Here is a 22,067-nt window from a genome sequence, read left to right on the forward strand (position 1 = left end):
TAGAATAGTCAGAAAGTGCTTAGAGCTATTCAAACAAAAAAGAAAGTTCGGAAAGTTTAAGAGAACAGATAAATTGGTAAAACCGTGGTGGAAAATTTAGATGGTTTGTTTCAATCTAAAATAATTTTGTTATATTTTATTTTTATTTCCTTTTTAATATTCTCCCTTTTATTATTATATTCTTCCTGTTATTACTAATTTTGTTTCACCTACATTGATTTCTAATATTGTGCACCGTCCATTTCTATACTTGTTTCGCTTGTTTTAGTAAACTTTATTTATGCGTTGTATTTTAACTTAACTCAGTTCAAGCTGATTAGATTGCGGAGTATGAATTTACTTGTTTAAAAAGAATTAACTAACGTACAGCCAAATTGAGGATCTAAAAATGAGAATTGTAGATTGTATAACGTTTCTTTATTGAACACCACGTAATACCTTGAAAAAGTTAACATGTTTACTCTGACATTCCATTAATATCTTACTTTTTAACAAGAAAATTGTGTTTGTGAAACTTGCTAAAGAATTGGGATAAGTATGCTGTTGGAGGATGCATAAGCGGATTGGTTCTTTTAAAAATTTGGTTAGTCAGGTAGCGGAAAGTAGTTTCATTGGTTATTGAAATATGAAGTTCATCGCTAAAGCAGAAAGCACCCTTGGCTGTTGGTCATCCTCAATTCACCTCAGATAACTTGTATAAAGATCACTTGTTCATTTAACGGGTAATAAAACCACAAGGTTCGCTGGATTAACGAAAATATCAAAGAAAACGGTTAGTTTAAAGAAATTGTTGTTCGTCCAAGAAACAGCTACAAAAATGAATTTTAGGAAGTCCAGATTTATGATTGTATTCAACATTGGCTTTATGATACATATAAATGTATTATTGCACCCCAACAAGGCGATCGATAGACAACAACCTAATACTTGAATTCCATTTGCAAGGGTGACAGTTACAGAATCGTGGAATTCTCTGTCGTCAGGTGTATATCGCATGATCGAGATGTCAGTCAAGTTGCACGCGATAACGATGTCGCGAACGATGGGAGAAAGCGTTTTAAGCATTCTTGTCGTAAATTCAATGTTCGAGGGAGTACAGAATGTTCGTTCGTTCGGCGCGTAGACGAAGAATGCGCCGCTGGGAGTTCAGTTTTCTTCCTTTATCCGTCGGTCGATACTTTGTAGAAGCGTGCTCCTGGAAGGAGTTTGTCCTGATAGAGGCAGGAGGAACGGCGAGCTTCGCGTGTCCTTCCTGATTTATAGCCGTCGATCGAGCCAACCCTCTTCTCCCCCGTACCATTCTAGTTCCGGCAACCTGCTGCCCAGTGGTTCTCATCCTTCCTGTAAAAATGTTTACGGACTTTATATCGTCCGGTAACGAAGATAAATCGCAGGATCTGCCAACGACAGCGAACGCTGTTTATTTAAGACCATGCACCGATACTTTTCACCATTTTGTGGCCTCAACTTTATCGAAAAGTTCCAACAATTTCGGACAGATATTTTTCATGCTTTCTTTACCGATATTTTGATATTAAACCATATTTACGAAATATTTACCTTTTAGTGAATCAATTTCGAATCTGTAATTTATGAGTTGTCGAGTCTCTGTACTTTATGGTTTGATTTTTTCCGAAACGTAAAAAGTTTATTAAAATAAATAATGTCTATCTATATCAATGTACACATAATTTAACATTAAAGGTAGAGCAGAAAAAACAGACAAATGGTTTAATATAATTGAATATACACATTCCTTGCCTCGATACAAATTGACACAGATTTTAAGAAAAACATTTTACCAAGATTTGAAATACAAAACAAGAAGTTTGGGAACCGTTCAAGTTCGGTAGTCTTAGCGTTAAGAATTTAGAGGATAAGTACAGTAAGATAGTGATTAAATTATAATAGTGGCAATTTTTTACGAAAATGTTAGTTGCGTTATTATTAGACATAACGTAATTGTAACATTTTAAGTATCATGTTAAAAGTGTACTCTTAGATAGTAGTTTTATTTCAATTGATTATTAAGGGGGGAAATACCTTTAGAATCTTAAAAAATTGAAAATTTTTTTTTTTCCATAAAATGTTAGTGTAACATCTTAAAAATATTGTCTCAAAATTTTAAAGTGAAATACGAAGCCCTTTTGAAGTTATGGCCGATTAGCGCCGCGGGTATACACGCGTTCAGCGCGGAGAACTGAAACTTTAAACGCGTTTTTCTCAAAACTACATTTTTACAATTGGTGTGGCTGATGACTCAAAAACTAGTTTATCAATCGCGCTCAAATTTTTTGCACATATTCATGACAATAGTATCTAACATATGAACCTAAATGTATGAAATAAATTGAACATTAAAGTCCTTTTTATTGCAAAATAGTGCAAAAATTTTCAATAAAATTCAAAGTTTTTCTTTAAAAGCGCGCCATTTCTTTAATTTTACACATTTTGCACATTTCTGAGGTTCATCTACTAATTGTGAATGTTAGTTTTCGAAACATTGTCTGCAAACTTGTTTCAGACCAATGGATCTAAGGCTAGAACCCACACCGATTCACGAGACGCACCAAACACATCCAGGAAGGACTGTTATAATTCCGCCATTTTTAAATGTATTTAAAAACAAAAAATATTGCGTAATAGGCAATAGTTATAATAAATTATACCTGAAATTTCAAAAACGCAAAACAAAGATATCCTATACAAAAAAATTCACAAAAATCAGCCTATTTTCATCGGTCTAAAGGTATTTCCCCCCTTAAGTATTTTACAAAGCTCTTTGTAATTATAATTGCATTTTACCTTATTAAATTTCTTCATTCTAATTTTGTAATTTATTAAATTGAATTTTTATTTTTTCTGCATGTTAATGTCCACTTAGTAATTTCAAAATTTAGTGCATAACCAATTCGCAATAAAACTTAACTGATTTTCGACTGAAAAAGTAGACAGTATTTCGCAGTGGAATAAAAGGAAGATTCTGTACGCGATGTTTACAAGAACTAACAACATATATATAAATTGCAGTTATTTTATAAAGTAGTGAAATAAAGTTAGCAACAAACTCAGAATGCTTTTTTCCGTAAGTTATAAAATACGAAAGAAAACTTCATAGTTTTGTACATAAAATGCAATTTAATGCTTCGACCGTTTTATTACTCCAAATAGCAGTAACAATTGGAAATCAATAATACCTAATAATCTTTTTTATTGATAGTCTTTTTTTTATGTGTTATACGTAATCAAAAAACTTTTACCTGCAGCTTCATTAGCAGTATTTCTTTGTAGTCATCAAGATCTATGTCAAAAGCATACGAAATTTTAATTATAGAAGTATATGTATCCAAAAATATCTGGTCATCGTAGTTTTTTATTTTGTTTATTCAATTGTACGTTGTTTGAAAAATATTCTGCAACTGATTTATTTGAAAATTTCAAACATTATCATTATTATTAAATTAAGACGTGTACGGCAGACAATCAATTATATAATTTAAGTCAGTATACAATTTACTTTTCGATGACGATTTGCTAAAAGGATAATTACAAGTTTTCCACGTCTTTTATAATTTTGCTCGAAAACTTTAAACACTTGTCAAAACAAATTTTTTTAGAGACTTACTATATGCATACATTACGTATTAAGCCTGTTATTTTTGCATTTTTTCACAACATTTGATATACATGTAGATGGTGAAATTATTTGTTTCAAATCAAGTCATTTTTTATATTTCTATTTACAATTTGTAATTTATAATTGTACGATTAATTTACAAGGTTTTTATTCATGAATAGAATAGCAAATTCATGTAAAATGAAATTTGATTTCTAAACGATAATTTTAACATCGTTTTAAATTTTGAAACTGTATCATGATAAACTATAACTAAAACATATCACCAAATTCAATAAAATTCCACCCACTTTCAAATGAAATTAATATGGGAATCTGAATTGCTAAAACGCCATACGCTAAATGAATGACAAAAATCGACAACAACGCGCAGTGGTTTTAGAGCAAGAACCACAACATGAAATTTTCTATCCTGACTGTTCTCAAAGAACCACAGCGCGGTTTGGTACACTAAAAATGCCATGATACGAAGTACTTGTTATGGCTGTTGAAGAAAATGACTACATCGCGTTCTGGTATTATGAAAATGCAACAACGCATTCTGGTTGAATCTTTTGCGTGTACGATACACTATGCTCAAGTTTTCGGTAATTTTTAGGGAGGTTGGGGAGTTTGAGAATTTAACAATATAAAAATATAGGAATTTCAAATTTTTTAATTTATAGATTTTTCAATTTAATTTCTTTGAAATTCTTGAATAAATACAATTTAGAAATTTAGAAATATAGGAATTTGAAAATATAGGAATGTGGGAATTTGTAAATTTAGGAATTTAGGAATTTAGGAATTTAGGAATTTAGGAATTTAGGAATTGAGGAATTTAGGAATTTAGGAATTCAGGAATTTAGGAATTTAGGAATTTAGGAATTTAGGAATTCGGGAATTTAAGAATTCGGAAATTTAGAAATTTGAGAATTTAGGAATTCGGGAATATAAAATAATAGTGAACACGAAAGATATATAACAAAATATTCCTGCTAAACAGAATGTGTAGTATTCCAGTTACGCACTGTTCTATATTAGGCATGCTACAACATATTTAGTCATTTTCCTTTACACAATAAGAAAGTCCACAAAATTTTAGTATATTGTATAAAGAGTACCTTGTTCACGCGCTGGGTAAAATATTAATTATTTATAGTTAATTTCGAAGGTTGTAAATCTTCGTCGACCCATGGCGTTTCCACAACTTGTTACGGTAGTGGAATTATATGTAGAATTAGTATTATAGAGTAGAATTGATAGAGTGGCTCAGAGTCCTCCACACTGGTGTGCCCAGATCATTGAAGGATGTTGATCATCATCCCACTAGTTGTAATGATTGTTGTGTGTTAAAGTCGTTGATAGTGACAAAGTTAATGTAAGACTGACCGAAGTAAGTATATTCTAAGGAAGCTGAATTAAGACTAACTAGTCGCCTCTAAAAAGCCAGAAAAGAAAGCAATGCAGAAAGTTCAGGACGCGAAGGCGTTACCAAAAAGGGACCAATCAGGACAGACTGTTATTTGTGAAAAATACTGATTGGTGAGATGGTTCAGTGAATGGCATTCTAAGATTTTTAGCCTTCACTCCAGGATTGTAAATTACATTTTGTTAACAAAGTAACCCAAAGTACTTGAGTGATTTGGGTCCTTCAAAGGAAGTAATAAATGGGCACCATGTGTTTATCATCGGAGTTCGAGCGCGTAGGCCCACTTTATTGGGGTGCACAGTTTAGGACCATGGAAATAAACTTCCTTAAGAAAAGGTATATTGGCATTTAGAAAGATGTGCTTTTCTGGCTTGTTAGAAAGCTATTGTCAATTGTTAAGAACGTCAAGCTGTGGAGACGTCCATATGGTCTTAAATATCAGTTTAAAATTGCAAAGGTGAAACGTTTTTGGGCTTGACAAAATACCCATAAATATTACGTTAATAATATTCCGAGCAACTCGGAACATACTCCCCCCGTTGAGAGGGTACCGATCAATAATATAAAGTCTAGATACTTATCTTTGAATTGTAGAATGTCATGTGGTATCACCTACGATTACCTTTATGTCACCAGGTGTACCTGTTCTGCTTGATTGGTAGAAAGTGGTACTTGCTTGATTTCATGAAAGAATTGTTGCGGCATCTTGAATGTTGGCCATTTGGATGGGGTTGTCTGATTCCGGATGCAAGACTGCACCAAGAGGCCATTGCAGTGATAGCGCATTATTTCTGAATGATGTTTTTTTTTTTTTTTCATTTGAACACTGAATCTTGATGATTTGTTTGATGACTTGACTTTCGCTTGCGTAGAGCTCGTTACCGAATCGCCAATAATATATTGCTCGAAATATAGAATAGTAAATCATTGCGTCTGATGTGATAAACATGAATAAGCGTGATTTCACAATGATTTTGTTCGAATGATTAACATGTTGAAATTTGTAAAGTAAATAATTTAGTTCTTGCGACACATTTGAGGCTGAATTTTGGTTGTGTTTGTCAATTAGTTGTGAATTCGTGATGAAAAACATTTTGAAGAAGAATTGGTAGTTGAATCAATTACATGCATTTGACGTGGCTGATAGATCCTCAAAGAATAATAAAGTTGTAAGTTTATATGAAAGGCAGTTTGAGGCACTGTTGTATTGCAGCTTGTGTGGTTAGCAAGGTGATTCAAATAGTTGGATGATTTGGATTTTTTTTTTTTTTTAAAAAGTAATAAGAATTGTGTTTGATTGTGTCCGAGTGCCAGGCGTATCCTTGTAAGGATCGCACACTGCGCGACTGACAATTGATTGAGTCCGAGTGCCTTTGGCGTAACCTTGTAAGGATCGCACACTGCGCGACTGACAATTGACTGAGTCCGAGTGCCTTTGGCGTAACCTTGTAAGGATCGCACACTGCGCGACTGACAATTGACTGAGTCCGAGTGCCTTTGGCGTAACCTTGTAAGGATCGCACACTGCGCGACTGACAATTGATTGAGTCCGAGTGCCTTTGGCGTATCCTTGTAAGGATCGCACACTTCGCGACTGATACTGATTGAGTCCGAGTGCCTTTGGCGTATCCTTGTAAGGATCGCACACTTCGCGACTGATACTTGATTGAGTCCGAGTGCCTTTGGCGTATCCTTGTAAGGATCGCACACTTCGCGACTGACAATTGATTGAGTCCGAGTGCCTTTGGCGTATCCTTGTAAGGATCGCACACTTCGCGACTGATACTGATTGAGTCCGAGTGCCTTTGGCGTATCCTTGTAAGGATCGCACACTTCGCGACTGATACTTGATTGAGTCCGAGTGCCTTTGGCGTATCCTTGTAAGGATCGCACACTTCGCGACTGATACTGATTGAGTCCGAGTGCCTTTGGCGTATCCTTGTAAGGATCGCACACTTCGCGACTGATACTTGATTGAGTCCGAGTGCCTTTGGCGTATCCTTGTAAGGATCGCACACTTCGCGACTGATACTTGATTGAGTCCGAGTGCCTTTGGCGTATCCTTGTAAGGATCGCACACTTCGCGACTGATACTTGATTGAGTCCGAGTGCCTTTGGCGTATCCTTGTAAGGATCGCACACTTCGCGACTGATACTTGATTGAGTCCGAGTGCCTTTGGCGTATCCTTGTAAGGATCGCACACTTCGCGACTGCAATATGAATAAGTCTGAGTGCCTTGGCCCGCTGGGAAAGACAAGGATTTTGGTAAAACTGTGCATAAATGGTATGCACAATGAGTGCCATATGAACTTGCCACAAAGAAATACAGGAAGGATGAGCCTCATGTTCGAAATGTTTAAAGAACACGAATTTGTGATGTTTTGATATCTTTAAATTGAGTACCATGAATCTGTATTTTGTTTTCACGTGACATAAAATTTCCAACTCAAGAAGGTCGTAAATCTTCAGAATTGGAATATTCTATAAAGTTTTGATCATGAATAATGATCCAAAATTAATCTGTAATATAGATTTCAATAATAACATTTTAATGGTGGTTCTGATATTTTGTTCCATGAAACTAAACGAAAGTAAATTTCGTGACAGAATAATGTAAGATTGACAAAGAATAGGACTCTGTGACCATGATGATAGCAAGGGTCTCATCAGGTAGTATTCTAAATGAGGGTCGAAGCTTGATGACAATAAGGTGCCATTGACGATTGTCCTCTGCACTTGATCTCAGCTGACAAAAGATCGACACTGAATTTTTACTGAGTAAGGACTTTGTTTATGACCATACGCTGACCTAGAGTCGGTATTCTTTTTTACAAGCATGGACGGTTGTTCCACGTGTTGTGAAGAAAGTTATTAGATTTTCTTAAAAGAAAACTGTAAATGAATGTCACAATTGATCTCGTATTGTTGAGAATCTCTAATAGTTTGAGAAACCGTTTAATGATTAAGGTTCAGTTTGAAACGAACTATAAACTCTAGATCATGGTTTAAACGAAGAATTCATGGAGCATGAGACGTAGAAGAAAGACGTAAACATTTTTGCAAATGTTGAACTTGTAGTTCATTCGTTACCTTGCAAATTGAAGTGTGATTGTATTATAAAATAAAGTGAATTGAACGACACATGGTGTGACATATTTTGAATGAATTGGGGAATTGCCTTGCTCCCCCCGATGAACCAATTCAAATTAATTGTTTAGAAACATGAATCTTGATCAATACAAGATGATATTTTAGATACTTAAAGAATAATGAAGATTGAATGATTGATACTCTAAGTCTGAGTGATTTAAAGAAACCTCAGAAAGGTCAAAGAATTTAACATGTGCTGATGTTCACTGAAGTTTGCTTGACAGTACATAATAATTGAATATGTTGACATCACGCAAATTGAATTTCAAAATTCCAATAAAAACTGAAATGATATTCGACTGAAATTCCATGAAATGCAATTGAAATAAAACATTTGTTCTACAAGATGATAATATCTTGATATGAAAATTTTATTGTAACGTCTCTCAGAACAATTATCAGTTAATATGTAACAATGAGAAAGTTGTTGATTTTGCTGAATAAATATTTTGAACAATCATAACAGATTTATTTGTTATTACATAAATGATGAATATATTAATTTTACATTCTCTCGACATATCAACACATACTAATTATGTGACAATTGATAGGAATGTATCTGTTAACATGTATTTGTAATGAAATAGAAAGCTAACAATGAAATTAGATCTTATATGACTTCAAATCTGATTCTTGACAGAATAGTAATTATGACGTCATTGATAGTTGAGATGACAGAAATTCAATTATATTAAATATTAGAATATAAATCCAAACAAACTAGATATAAGGAGTACCTTACAATGGTCATTGTTTATTAAAGAGGTGACCTGAGATGAATCTTTTCAATTGCAAAATAGGGCAAACTCTTTTCAAAGAGGATATAGTATCAAAGAGATATACTTTGAAAGAATATACTTTGAAGTTTTCTGTTTTGACATTCTGATGAAATTGATGGGAGGTCTTATTTTGTGACAGAAACCCGTAATTTTGATCAAGGATATTAAATTCGCGGATTAGTTGATGGTCATCTGTTTGTACAACCAGATGTAAGAAATGTTTTTGAAGATTTTTATTATATGCAATTTGTACGAAAAATGAATAAATGTACGAAGATGAATGGATAATATGTCCATTTTACCAACGAATACGTGTAAACGAAATTGAAATGGTTTTATGACCATTAGGGCAGGTACGCATGAGACAGGTAGTGCGCTAAAGCGGCGGGTCGATGGACCCGTCGGACACTATCTTAGAGTAATAATATAATCTTGGCTACGACGGGGTAATAATTATCTTGAATTTTGAAACTATGTGTCCGTTTAGATCCATGGAACAATTAACATTGACTTTTGTTGAAAAGATTGAGTACTTAAATCAGGTAGTTGTATTTGCATGAGAAATATGATACATTGTGATGATATGAATTTTCGTGATTGAAAACTGGTCATGTGTCAAGAAATCTGCCTGATGTTATTACTTCATTTGTGTCGCAAGTGATTAATGTTAAATTCTTGTATTAAGAATTGTGTTATGTTAGAGTTTGACGGATTTGACATGACTGTCTGATGTCATGAAATCGTGTAACAAGAATATCAAAGAAATTGGCGAAACGATTAAACGAGCCTACTTTAGAGAAGCGAAATTGTATACTGATTGTTGACTTATCTTGATGAAGCCTTTGGAAAATCCTCAGATTGTCCGTTGTTTGATATGTTTTCGAGTTGATTTCACTTAATAGTCCGTTTGACGCGCATGGGAACACACCAGTGTGGTCACTCACTGTGATTTTTCAAACACTTGTAATACACATTGTAACACATAATCCTATTTATTGCACTGTAAACTGAGTTTATGCACTGAGCAAGTTCGTTGAATCCGGCTCGAAGGACCAAAAATGTTCACGCGCTGGGTAAAATATTAATTATTTATAGTTAATTTCGAAGGTTGTAAATCTTCGTCGACCCATGGCGTTTCCACAACTTGTTACGGTAGTGGAATTATATGTAGAATTAGTATTATAGAGTAGAATTGATAGAGTGGCTCAGAGTCCTCCACACTGGTGTGCCCAGATCATTGAAGGATGTTGATCATCATCCCACTAGTTGTAATGATTGTTGTGTGTTAAAGTCGTTGATAGTGACAAAGTTAATGTAAGACTGACCGAAGTAAGTATATTCTAAGGAAGCTGAATTAAGACTAACTAGTCGCCTCTAAAAAGCCAGAAAAGAAAGCAATGCAGAAAGTTCAGGACGCGAAGGCGTTACCAAAAAGGGACCAATCAGGACAGACTGTTATTTGTGAAAAATACTGATTGGTGAGATGGTTCAGTGAATGGCATTCTAAGATTTTTAGCCTTCACTCCAGGATTGTAAATTACATTTTGTTAACAAAGTAACCCAAAGTACTTGAGTGATTTGGGTCCTTCAAAGGAAGTAATAAATGGGCACCATGTGTTTATCATCGGAGTTCGAGCGCGTAGGCCCACTTTATTGGGGTGCACAGTTTAGGACCATGGAAATAAACTTCCTTAAGAAAAGGTATATTGGCATTTAGAAAGATGTGCTTTTCTGGCTTGTTAGAAAGCTATTGTCAATTGTTAAGAACGTCAAGCTGTGGAGACGTCCATATGGTCTTAAATATCAGTTTAAAATTGCAAAGGTGAAACGTTTTTGGGCTTGACAAAATACCCATAAATATTACGTTAATAATATTCCGAGCAACTCGGAACATACCTTACAACTGATTTATTCGAAAATTTAAAAAAAAATTATAATATTCAATGTTTGATGTATTCGAAATTTTTAAACAAAAAAGTAATTATAGTTGTAGGACGCCAAGAATAAAGTGGGTCACGTAAAACTGTTCCTTAGGATATTCCAGTGGATTTCGCAGATCACTTAATGTATGTATCTAATTCCATCGCTTCTGTCAAGATTATCAATTTGGATTATAAAAATAAGCAGCCTTGTTATTCTCGCAATGAACTACATTTCTTTCCTATCTACTAGTAGCTTCGTCTCAAAGAAATCAATTTCCAAATCTGCAGATTAACTTGCCCCCTTTACAGAGAGACCTTAGATAACCAGTCTCCGTAGCTGGAAATCCCTTAGTACCCTATCGATTCCACAGTACGTAGTTATGAACACGAGACTAAGAAGGGTCGATCGTCTTATCGAGGACTTCGATAGAATGTATTTCATCCCCCTTTTGTATTACATGCCTATTGCATTACGATTTTCATCAAAATACCCGGTCCAGGTTACTTCCTTCTTGCAACGCGATAATAGGAGGAAGGAGAAAGGACAAAGAAAAGACAGAGAGAGAGGGGAGGAGAGATAAAGTAGGGGTGGATAGCTTGTGGTGGCGTTTCCGACTTGGGGGTGGTAGATTGAAGGGGTGAGAGAAAGCTATTCTCCTCTAATTGGCGTCGTGGGGACTACTGTGAGGGGGCGGTGCATCATATTTTCTCATTAAAAGCGTTTACCCGAATGGAAAGTTCTTTTATCCCTTCGAAACGCTTCGAAAGTTCCTACTCGAGAGTTTCTAAGCATTCGACTCTCAGACACGGATGAAACTTCGTCGGAGAGTTCGCGTAAACTCATGGCCCTGGTAGAACTTAACGCTGGCTGGTTATAAATAGGTCTGTCTTACACGGTATTGCTCGCAAGCAATGCCAACGAAAATTTATCGCGTAAAATCGCTCCCTGTGAAAGGTCAAGATGATTGCCGAGGAATCGGGGTTAGATGCATCGTGGATCGGGTCTGGGTACTGAATCTGATTTATGAGACCAGCCGTATTCTCCCTCAGAATGCTTTTATGAAAATCCAGTGAACGTCTTTTCCAGCGTCGCAGGGTGTTTTAAAACAGCCGTGACAGTGAGAAACTATGTTTCAACTTAAAAGCGTGTAGATCGTTGAGAATAAGTACCGGATTATTAAAGATTATCACATTTTTACATTACTTTATTTATAAATCATAGACATAATTTATTTATCAATGCTTAAAAAGATAGCTTCATTATTTAGTTTAAAAAATACAAGTTCAGAAATTGGAGCACAGGTACTCGCCTCTCGATGTACCTGTTCCAGGTAGATTCGTTCTACGCGAATGAAAATCGCGTATAAATAAACTTTTAATAAAATATTATAGAGAAAAACAAATATATTAAACTGTTTCATTAGGTATGTAATTCTTATAATAGAGGTACTTATTTTGAAAATATGAAATACAATGTGTAGCGAAGAAATGATTACAAGATAAATTGAAACTATGTTTAGTAAATATAACATAGAAAGAATTGTAAAAATTGCATCATTATCTAGAGACATTAAAAATTTATTATATACATCAACGATTGCCTTCTTTAAAGTTGCTTTGACTCTTAAATAAACTTGTCAAGAGTTTCGCATAAAAAGATTGTAAGAAATAAATACTAGAGTTGAATGTTTTACATGTAAATTTGTCAGGAGTACAAACGGAAGAAGGAAAAGGCATTTTAGCTGGGGGTTGAAAGAGAAAATTTACTCAACCCTTTCACAAACAGAAAACGATGAGCGTTTGGACCGCGCGTGTACCCTATCTATATGAAAGTTCCGTCGTAGACTGTTACCTTCGTCGGTATTCATATAGGAGAATCTACCAAATCAGAACTTTCCGACAGCAAAGCGACGTCACATTATTTCCAACCTGAATACCTAGTCCTAGACGACTTCATGTTAGAAAATATAAGGAAAAGAAAACAACGATTCACTCTACATACACTCTTTATTTCACTATTAAAATATAGGTAAGTGATTTATTGATTTTACTAATAAGGGATGAGAAGAACTCCACAAGTGTTGCGCTTGCTCACTTATGAAACTGCGACATTATACCAAACATCTATGTTGGATTCCAGGGGAATTTACAACACTTTATTATAAAAAAACTCGAATAACTTTATTAGGTCGACTAACAATCAATTCTAGACTCTTTCTGGGACTTTTGTACATTGCGAGGTTTATATATACTATTGCTGGAGATAGGTTGAGGTAGGGACGGTGATCAAGGGATAGTGTGACTCAGGACGGGTGCGAGGTCCAGGATAAGTAAGGAGTAGGAATCGTTTCGATTAGTGTGTTTGTTGGGGATGAGTCTGTAGTATTTGACTATCTTATTTGTTTGGACGCGTTCATCATCCAACACCTCCCCCTTTTAGTTCGAAGATCGTAATCTTCGAATTCGGATTACATTTTAAATTTTCCCTCATGATCTTAGTTCATAGTACATAAATATTCATATGCATAATTAAGGCTTAAAAGTGAAAATTGAAAAATTATGAATTACGATACATACATATGTTTATAAATTATAAAGGTGTTGTGCTTTTTCGAGGTTGAGACACATTGGATCGGAGATAATATCTGCTTGTAGATGGTGACGTTGATCGCGACTGATGTTGATTCATGGTTGGTTCTGTAGAAACTTGAGTTTCGCCGTATCGCTCATATATAACCGATTCTGTAGAATGTTCCCGATGTTCCGTGTGGTCGCTAGAGTCAAAGTTGCAATTGACAAAATTTTTAATTACAGGAGGTATTATTTCCCCCGTGTTAGAACTTCTGGTAAAGCAGCATAGTCGTTTCAGCAACCTCCAACATTCCAGCCAATGACAGCAATTTCCGCAGATGATCAGAAATAGAATGGCACCAATTACGCATAAGATTATTGTATACCAGCTTGTATGGGTGACAATAAACGGTTCCTTCAATCGTTGAGTTGAAGGACAATATCCTCCATGTGGTCCTTATCTTCCCCGCGGATGATCGTCAGAGTAGTAGGATGTTGCAACACATAGAGCCATTGGTTGTTCGAAACATATTTCCATGTTTCGACTTCAGCGTGTATCGTCTTGGTTGAACAGTCGCGTGGTAGGTGGTCCATATGCGATATCAACAGTAGTACTTCGCAGGTGGAATCTTCAGTGATTTTTGCGGTATGTATATCGGTGCATACGTACTTCCTGTCCAGGTACTCATTGCAATCCTTCATTTCCGATAGGAGAGTATAATGGGACTTAGATTGAGAGAGGAATAGGTACGGTTTTAGTGGTATGAAAAGATTTAATTGTTTGTATGTTGGACAGGTAAGGGTATTAGGTGAAACTAATCAAAAGTTGTCCTCCTCATGAGCGGCATCTTGATAACGAATACTACGAGATCGTTCATTATTGTATTTTGAAGTTTGATTAATTTATATATTTTTGGAAGATTTTTGTAACTTATGGTGTTTGCTAATTCGAATTTGCCTTTATAATTGACCAGTTCTTTACAAAGATCTTTGGGAACTATTAGAAATTATTAGAAATGGAGAGATTATATTGTGGTTATTTAAGTTAATTACTTCAATGTAGTTGTTGTAATAGACAGAGATTTGAGTGCATAGAGATAATAAAGTCGAAATTTTATCATTGTATTTTGTACCAAACGATTAGAGATGATATTTTCTGTTTGTACCATGTATTTGTTAATTGTTTTCGTGTTGTTATTCATTATAGTTTCTGTTTGTTTTAAAGACTGTATGGAGTTATTGAAATTCCTTATTCTATTCGTAACGACATGTATTTGAGATTTTAGAAGAACTTGAGTTTGCCTATTATTGTTTAAAAGAGATTTAATGCTATCGGAATCTAGGGATCAACAATATTAGTATTGTTATTTCTTCCATTTGAAACATAACGTTTAAGCAAGTTGGTATGGTATTTGATTTTTTTCTTTCCTACTTGAATTTCTATTGTTTTGTTAGGAAAAACGTTAGTAATTTTGTAAGGACCCTTGAAATTAGGTGAAAGTTTTTTATTTAACCCTGGTTTAATTTGTCTTTGATGTATACATACAAGATCATTGACTTTGAATTCAACAGGGTTACATTTTTTATCGTGGTATTCTTTACTTTTGTTTTTTGAATTAATTAAATTTTCCTTGACTAATTTAAAAGAGATATTTAATTTATTCTTCAAAGAAGATACATAATCGTCATAGGTATATTTGAATTCGGGTTCTTGTGTAATAGAAGAAGGTAGATATGCGCTGCGACCGAAAAGTAATTCGTAAGGAGTATAGTTAGTGGACTTGGTTACTGTCGTGTTGTAACTGAATGTAGCAAATGAAATGTAGTCATCCCAATCTGTTTGATTAGGTTTTATATAGTGTTTTAGGTAGTCTTTGAGCGTTAGGTGGTAGCGTTCAAAAGAGCCATTAGTTTGCGGGTGATAAGGAGTTGTGATGATATGTTTGGTTTTAAACAAGCTACTGAAATGTTTTATTAGGTCCGACATAAAGTCAGGTCCTTGATCGGAAAGAATTGATTTAGGAATTACAAATCGCATAAATAATTCAACTAAGGTTTTAGCTACGGTTATTGATTCATGATTTGGTAGTGCATACGCAAAGCAATATCTTGTTAGATCATCCTGTGCAGTTAAAATGAATCTATTTCCTGATTCTGTTAAAGGCAAAGGACCTACTATGTCTATTGCTATTCCATCAAATGGTAAGTTAGATGTTGACGTAATTTCCATGGGTTGTTTAGTTGGTTTGAAATTCGTTTTATTAATTTGACAGGAGTGACATGATTTTATATAATTCCGAATATCCATCTTAATTGTATTATTTAACTGTTCTATTATATGTTTTATTAAATCCAAAATGTCCTGCTAATTTATTATCATGATTTTCTTGCAAAATTTTATTTATTTCGTCTTGCGTTTTTGGCGTTATTTTATTATTATGGAATATCTTTATGTCGTTTGTAGTAAATACGTACTTTAGCATTTCGTACAATAGATTAGATTTCAAATTGCTGCTCTTATGAGGATAAATAAAAACAAAACTATCGCTGTGAATTTTGGAATGCAACGATTGGAAGCATTTGAACAAATGTTTGTATTCTATCTTATCGAAATATAGATTTGATGGAAATAGCAAATATACTGTCTGCCTTTCGTTTTCTAAAATAGATGCCTCATGTAAGGTAGGCTGTAAGTCGGTTAAGTCAAAATGTGATTGTATGTATTGGGAATATTGGTTACTTTCATCTAAATCTAAGGACTAAATTAAAATAATTGGTTCGTTGATCTTTGCAAGGCATCGAGTCTCTACTGGAAATTCTATCGGCTCTAGTTGTGTATAATGAAATTTTATAAAATCTTGATATGTTTGCGATTGAATATTGGCAATTTGCGCTTGATTCATTGTAAAAAGTCGTGAGAGTCCATCTACGTTTGAATTTATACATCCGGGTTTATATCTAATTTCGTAACTATATTCTAGTTTCAATCGCCATCTTACTAATTTCGAAGAGGGGTTTTTGCAAGTAAACAACCATTGAAATGGTCGGTGGTCTGTATAAATAATAAACGTTCTACCGTATAGATATGGACGAAAATATTCTACCGAGTTGACAATTGCTAAAAGTTCTTTTTCCGTCGTGGAATAATTGCGTTCCGCGTCGTTCAGGGTACGAGAGTAATACGCGACAGGGAGATCTCAATCGTTTACCTTCTGCGAAAGGACTGCACCAATTCCTATATCTGATGCATCTGTGGTTAAAATGAATTGTTTCTCAAAATCTGGATACTGAAGAATTGGTTTATTAATTAATTTTTCTTTTAAGGTGAGAAATGCTTGCTCTTGAGATTCTGTCCATTTGAATTCTATATCTTTCTTTAATAACTGGGTTAAGGGTTTAGCTATAATAGAGAAGTTTTCTATAAATTTCCTATAATATCCTACCATCCCTAAGAACATCTTGATTTCTTTAATATTACGCGGTCTTGGTACCTTTTGTACACTCGCGACTTTATTTGGATTAGGTTCGATTCCCTTATCAGATATAACATGGCCTAAGTATTCACAGGATTTCTTTAAGAATTCACATTTATCTGGCTGGAGTTTTAAATTATGTTCTCTAAGTCTTGAGAATATGTTTTTTAATTTTCGATTATGATCCTCTAATGTGGATTCGGATATAATTAAATCGTCTAGATAGATAAAACATTGTATGTTATTTAATCCGGTTAATACGTTATTCATCATGCGTTGGAAACTGGATGGAGCATTTTTGAGGCCAAATGGCATTCGAGTGAACTCGTAATGTCCATTAAGTGTTGAAAATGCAGTTTTAGGACTGTCATTGGAATTCATAGGAATTTAGTGAAATCCACTAGCTAAATCCAATGTTGTGAAATATTGTGCATCCCTATTTGATCTAATGTATCTTCGATATTTGGGAGAGGATATGAGTCGCCTATTGTTTTCTGATTTAGCTTGCGATAATCAATTACTATTCTCCACTTGCGTTTCGCAGAAGCATCGAGCTTTTTGGGGACCACCCATAAGGGGCTCGATCATGGACTAGTTGAGGGTTTGATAATACCGTGTGCTAACATCTTTTCAATTTGTTTCTCTACTTCTGCTTTGTGAATTTGAGGATAACGATAAGTTTTCGCTTGCACTGGTGTGTCATTTATAGTCGGAATTTTATGAGATGTCGCGGTGGTACGTGTAAGTAAGTCGGAAGGAAGATGAAATATGTCATTAAATTCTGAGCAAATTTCTTTAATTGAATCGCATTCTTCTGAATTTAAATGATTTAAACGTAAATTTTGATGCAATACTTGTAAACGATTTGACTCTTTATTATTGTCTCGACTTTCCGCAAGGCTATGAATATATGAATGATTAGGGATAGGTTCAATGACTATTTCAGGAATTGGAATTTCAAGCGATTCAATGGATGTATTTAATATCGTTATTAACCCTCGATTATAATGATCGACTTTAACAATTGCATGTGGAATTAAAAGAGAATTGTTTGCATTTAAACTCTACCTAGATACGATTCCCTCTTGAATATTAGATGGATTTATTAATTTTATAGGAATTATTGTTTCGGATCGTCCACAAATTCTTACTGTTGTTTGAGAGCATTGTGGAGTATTCCGACCGAGAGATATGGGAGTTGAAATCGAATTCAGTGATAGCAGAAAATCTTCATAATTGATTTTGGCGCGATGTGCTTTCAGAAAATCATCACCTAAGATACCGTCAAATGGAATAATTGAAGCTACGTCCAAAACTTGAAATTTGCTAACGATTTTGCCACTACGAAATGCTAAATCTATTGTTGTTTCCCCAATTGTTTGTATCGTGGCATGCGGGGTTATCCCGTTTAAAATAGTATAATTATTTTTATCTACGGTATAATTTTGAATAGATGATGCCTTAAGTAAGAATATGCTAGCTCCCGTATGGATTAAGAATTTTAAAATACCATTATGTGCTGTAGAATGACGTGATTCAAATAATATATAAGGCTGATTATGAGACGATGACGATGCAGTAGTAAAATTATCTAATGTTAAAGGTTGTTGAATTCCGACGTCATTGCTTCTACAGATATAGGGGGATTGGGAAGATCCTGGACATTGTAAAAATTTGTCGTTGTAGGAGCAACGTTGTTGTTATTTGAGGATGAATCATGATTGATAACGTTTTGTGGTCAAAAGGAATTTGTCGATGTTTGTCCGGGGGTGTATTTGAACTGTGAATTTGTATTTTGGAAGCGATTCGTAGGTACATCTTGGTGTTGGAAATTGGATTTAAAATTTGAGTTTTGATTTGAATGTGTTCTAGAATTATTAAATTCGCGTTTTCTATGTACATTCTTCTATTACATGTCCAAACCGTTTACAATACTTACACTGTTTAGGTTCACTTTGAGGCATTCTGTTTCTATCAATTTGATTATAATGAACGAGTCTGTTAATAGGCAGAGTAGCCCTATTGCGATTATTGAAACATTCATTAGTAGTGTGATTTGTTCTATAGCAAATTTTACATTTCCGTGTTTCTACCTGATTATACTGTATTCGCAAAGCTTTCTCTTCCATTACTGCAGCAGTAAAAGCATTATTAATATTTTTGAAATCGCGATACCTTAGCATTTGTGAAATTTGCGGATGTGAGTGATATACGAACCGATTTAAGGTCATTTCGTTAATCATTATTACGCGTCTTGCTAATGTATTGTCTTCAATATCCGCGGAATGAATAGTACCTAGGATTCTGGACTGAAGTTCTTCTAAGCGTTGGTAAAATTGTGAGATAGTTTCGTTACGCATTTGTTTAATAGAATTCAACTCCTCCATTAATTGATCTAGTGTTTTCTTATCTTGATATAAGCTTAACAATAAATCCGAAATTTCATCCCATGTGGTAAGGTTACAATGGATATCAACTTGATCTCTAGCTTTCCCTACTATTTTATTTTTTATAAATAATAACAATACTGGCTTTTGTGAAGTATTAGCTAATTCGAACACAGAATTTATTTGTTTGATGAACGATCGTAGCTTTGTTCTATCTCCTTCGAATTCATTTGGTAGGAGTTTAATTAAATGATCTAGAGATACCTCTATGGAGGTGACAACTGAATTTGTAATATTATCGGTTTGAGACATTTTATAGGAAAAATGGAAATTTTCGGAAATGAAAGATCTATCTGGAATTCAGTACTTACAATGCGACCGTATAAGTGTTTCTGTCCTGAAGAAGAACTGCAAGCTCCAATGGTGTTGGGTACACGTTGATCTAATTAATGCAACCAGTTGTGGATGAGCTTCAGGATGAGTTTCTTTTTCCTCCTTTGACGTGGCCAATTAAAATTGGCGCCTTTCCCCAGTGAGACGATCAGTGATTGTCCAAAACGCAGCTGAGTTCAAAGCCGTCGAAGGATCCCACTTCTGACACCAAAGTTGTGTTGAATTCCAGGGGAATTTACAACACTTTATTATAAGAAAACTCGAACAACTTTATTAGGTCGACTAACAATCAGTTCTAGACTCTTTCTGGGACTTTTGTACATTGCGAGATTTATATATATTCTATTGCTGGAGATAGGTTGAGGTAGGGACGGTGATCAAGGGACAGTGTGACTCAGAACGGGTGCGAGGTCCAGGATGAGTAAGGAGTAGGAATCGTTTCGATTAGTGTGTTTGTTGGGGATGAGTCTGTAGTATTTGGCTATCTTATTTGTTTGGACGCGTTCGTCATCCAACATCTAATTAAACATTCATATACCCCTTGTCAGGAACAAATAGCCAATTGTTTAAAAGATATTAACAATTATAGTTACTCATGGGAATTTACTAAACGAGGATTTTATTGGATTGGCATTATTACCCAGAAAAGTATTTTTATTTTATTATTACTACCTACCAATTTCACTTTCAGATGTATCACAGAGTTTTAGGTAAAATGATTGTGTACTATACTATTTTTTCAACAAAATAAACCACGATTCATAATTAATTTTTGAATAACAGTGAAATTGTTATTATTCTGAAACAAAAATTATGTTAACTTTGTTGAATATTTATTAGAAAGTGACGTAGAACTTCCAAGCTGATAACAGAAATCAGCAATGATATCTAAACAGATTTTCAGCCTATCCTTACTCGTATTAACGTTACCTGTACCACCGGTATTATACAATTTGTAGTTTTTCCAGTATTGTCAGTTTTATTAAAATTGACGGGAACTAAATTATACCGCAATATATTCAGTACAAAATAATTTCAACCTAAGGTGGACTTACACGATTTTCAAAACATCTTTCCAATACCGTTAATTATCCAAATTTCCATTGCCCAAATATTAGATAACTTACATTATTTTCATTATAGATTATTTGCAAATATAAATATTTTATTAAGATTTATCTGTTATTATCTCCATTTTTTCAAAATTGGATTTGCCTTTCAAAATAAACAGCTCATATAAGTAATTGGCTACATTCACACAGAGAACAATTCTAATTATATCGATCATTTCACCCGAGGCATTAGCACGTTTGATTTGTTGAAAGGACCAAGTTACCCGTCTATATTTCCACGTGTTAGAGAGTGCGTGTAAGCGTCGGCACCAAGAAGCCGACCAACTAACTGCACGTGACAGTTGCCCGGGGCCGTTCAAATTCGTGGCGATTCAATTCTGATGCTCGGTGACTTTCGCTCGACTACCTCGGATTATATCTCCGTCGTTCTCTCCATTGCTCTCCAAGCGGTCTCTTCTCCCATCCTTCTCGAGGACTGCTGGGGCATCTTTACCTACGATCGAACCGAGTGCTCTTGATAAATATTCACGGACCTCCTCGATCTCGTCATCGGCTTCGGTGGCGACTGAATTCTGTCCTTTCAATCCGACCTTGCGGTTTCTGTCATCGTTTACAATATTTTGCGTGATCCGTTAAACGAGTACAAAAAAATATACATATACTTAAAATAAATTCGAATACCTCGAATACTTCAAATACGGCGAGTACTTCGATTAGTTGAGTAATTGTGTATATATTTGGGGTTGCGGATTTAATGTGCAGAAATTACATCTCTTGCATGTTATTGTTTATGGTGTCTCAACGGCCAATTTTGTTTTCGTCGGACGGTCGTAAAAAAGAAAGAGAATGAGAGTCGACCCTGCAGAAAAATTTAAGAGTCGTGTACGATATAATAAATGTCCTAGTGTTTATACGAGTCCCAGTAATTAACTGAATGAGAATTCTCTTAATAATAACAATAACTTTATTATTAACGTTTAAATTAATCAAAATATAACAGCAAAATGTATTAGCTTTACACAGATATAACTATAAGTTTCTATCATTCAATACTTATATTACATTAAAATATTATTGTACAATACTTCAAGCGAGGAAACAGCTTTGTTATAGTTGCAATTACTGGTATATTATTTTATAAATACTAAAGTCGGTTTAGGTTAGGTTAAATTTATTAAATAATAAAAATTTGAAACTAAATTTGTTTAAATATTAACAATAGGTATTGTGTTCTTCTACTAGTACGTAATAACGTGACACTCTCTAG

The 22,067-nt window shown here is 34.5% G+C and overlaps 2 protein-coding genes and 1 long non-coding RNA gene across 20 annotated transcripts in view; 1 reads left to right on the plus strand and 2 right to left on the minus strand.

The window, feature by feature from the left end:
• LOC100883744 (CUGBP Elav-like family member 1-A) overlaps nucleotides 1-22,067 on the plus strand; it is a 1,238,863-nt gene that overhangs the window by 476,341 nt on the left and 740,455 nt on the right. The window lies entirely within an intron of this gene.
• LOC105662080 (uncharacterized) lies at nucleotides 396-8,502 on the minus strand. 2 transcript variants are annotated; one of them, XR_001095442.2, is made up of 2 exons: nucleotides 3,261-3,726; nucleotides 396-1,341 (listed from the first exon to the last, which is right to left on the minus strand). XR_001095442.2 is itself a non-coding variant. In XM_076532043.1 (2 exons), the coding sequence occupies exon 1, from the start codon at nucleotides 7,453-7,455 to the stop codon at nucleotides 6,319-6,321; it is 1,137 nt and encodes a 378-aa protein (XP_076388158.1). In that variant the 5' UTR covers nucleotides 7,456-8,502; the 3' UTR covers nucleotides 396-1,341; nucleotides 4,741-6,318. The 2 variants fall into 2 exon arrangements, 1 of the variants encoding a protein (XP_076388158.1); XM_076532043.1 differs by lacking the exon at nucleotides 3,261-3,726 and adding an exon at nucleotides 4,741-8,502.
• On the minus strand, nucleotides 4,520-20,306 carry LOC143264523 (uncharacterized). Its single transcript, XR_013038263.1, has 3 exons — nucleotides 19,706-20,306; nucleotides 10,878-14,103; nucleotides 4,520-4,740 (listed from the first exon to the last, which is right to left on the minus strand). It is a non-coding gene; the product is annotated as an uncharacterized LOC143264523 (long non-coding RNA).

Source organism: Megachile rotundata, chromosome 5 (genome assembly GCF_050947335.1).
Source record: "Megachile rotundata isolate GNS110a chromosome 5, iyMegRotu1, whole genome shotgun sequence".
NCBI classification, from domain to species: domain Eukaryota; kingdom Metazoa; phylum Arthropoda; class Insecta; order Hymenoptera; family Megachilidae; genus Megachile; species Megachile rotundata.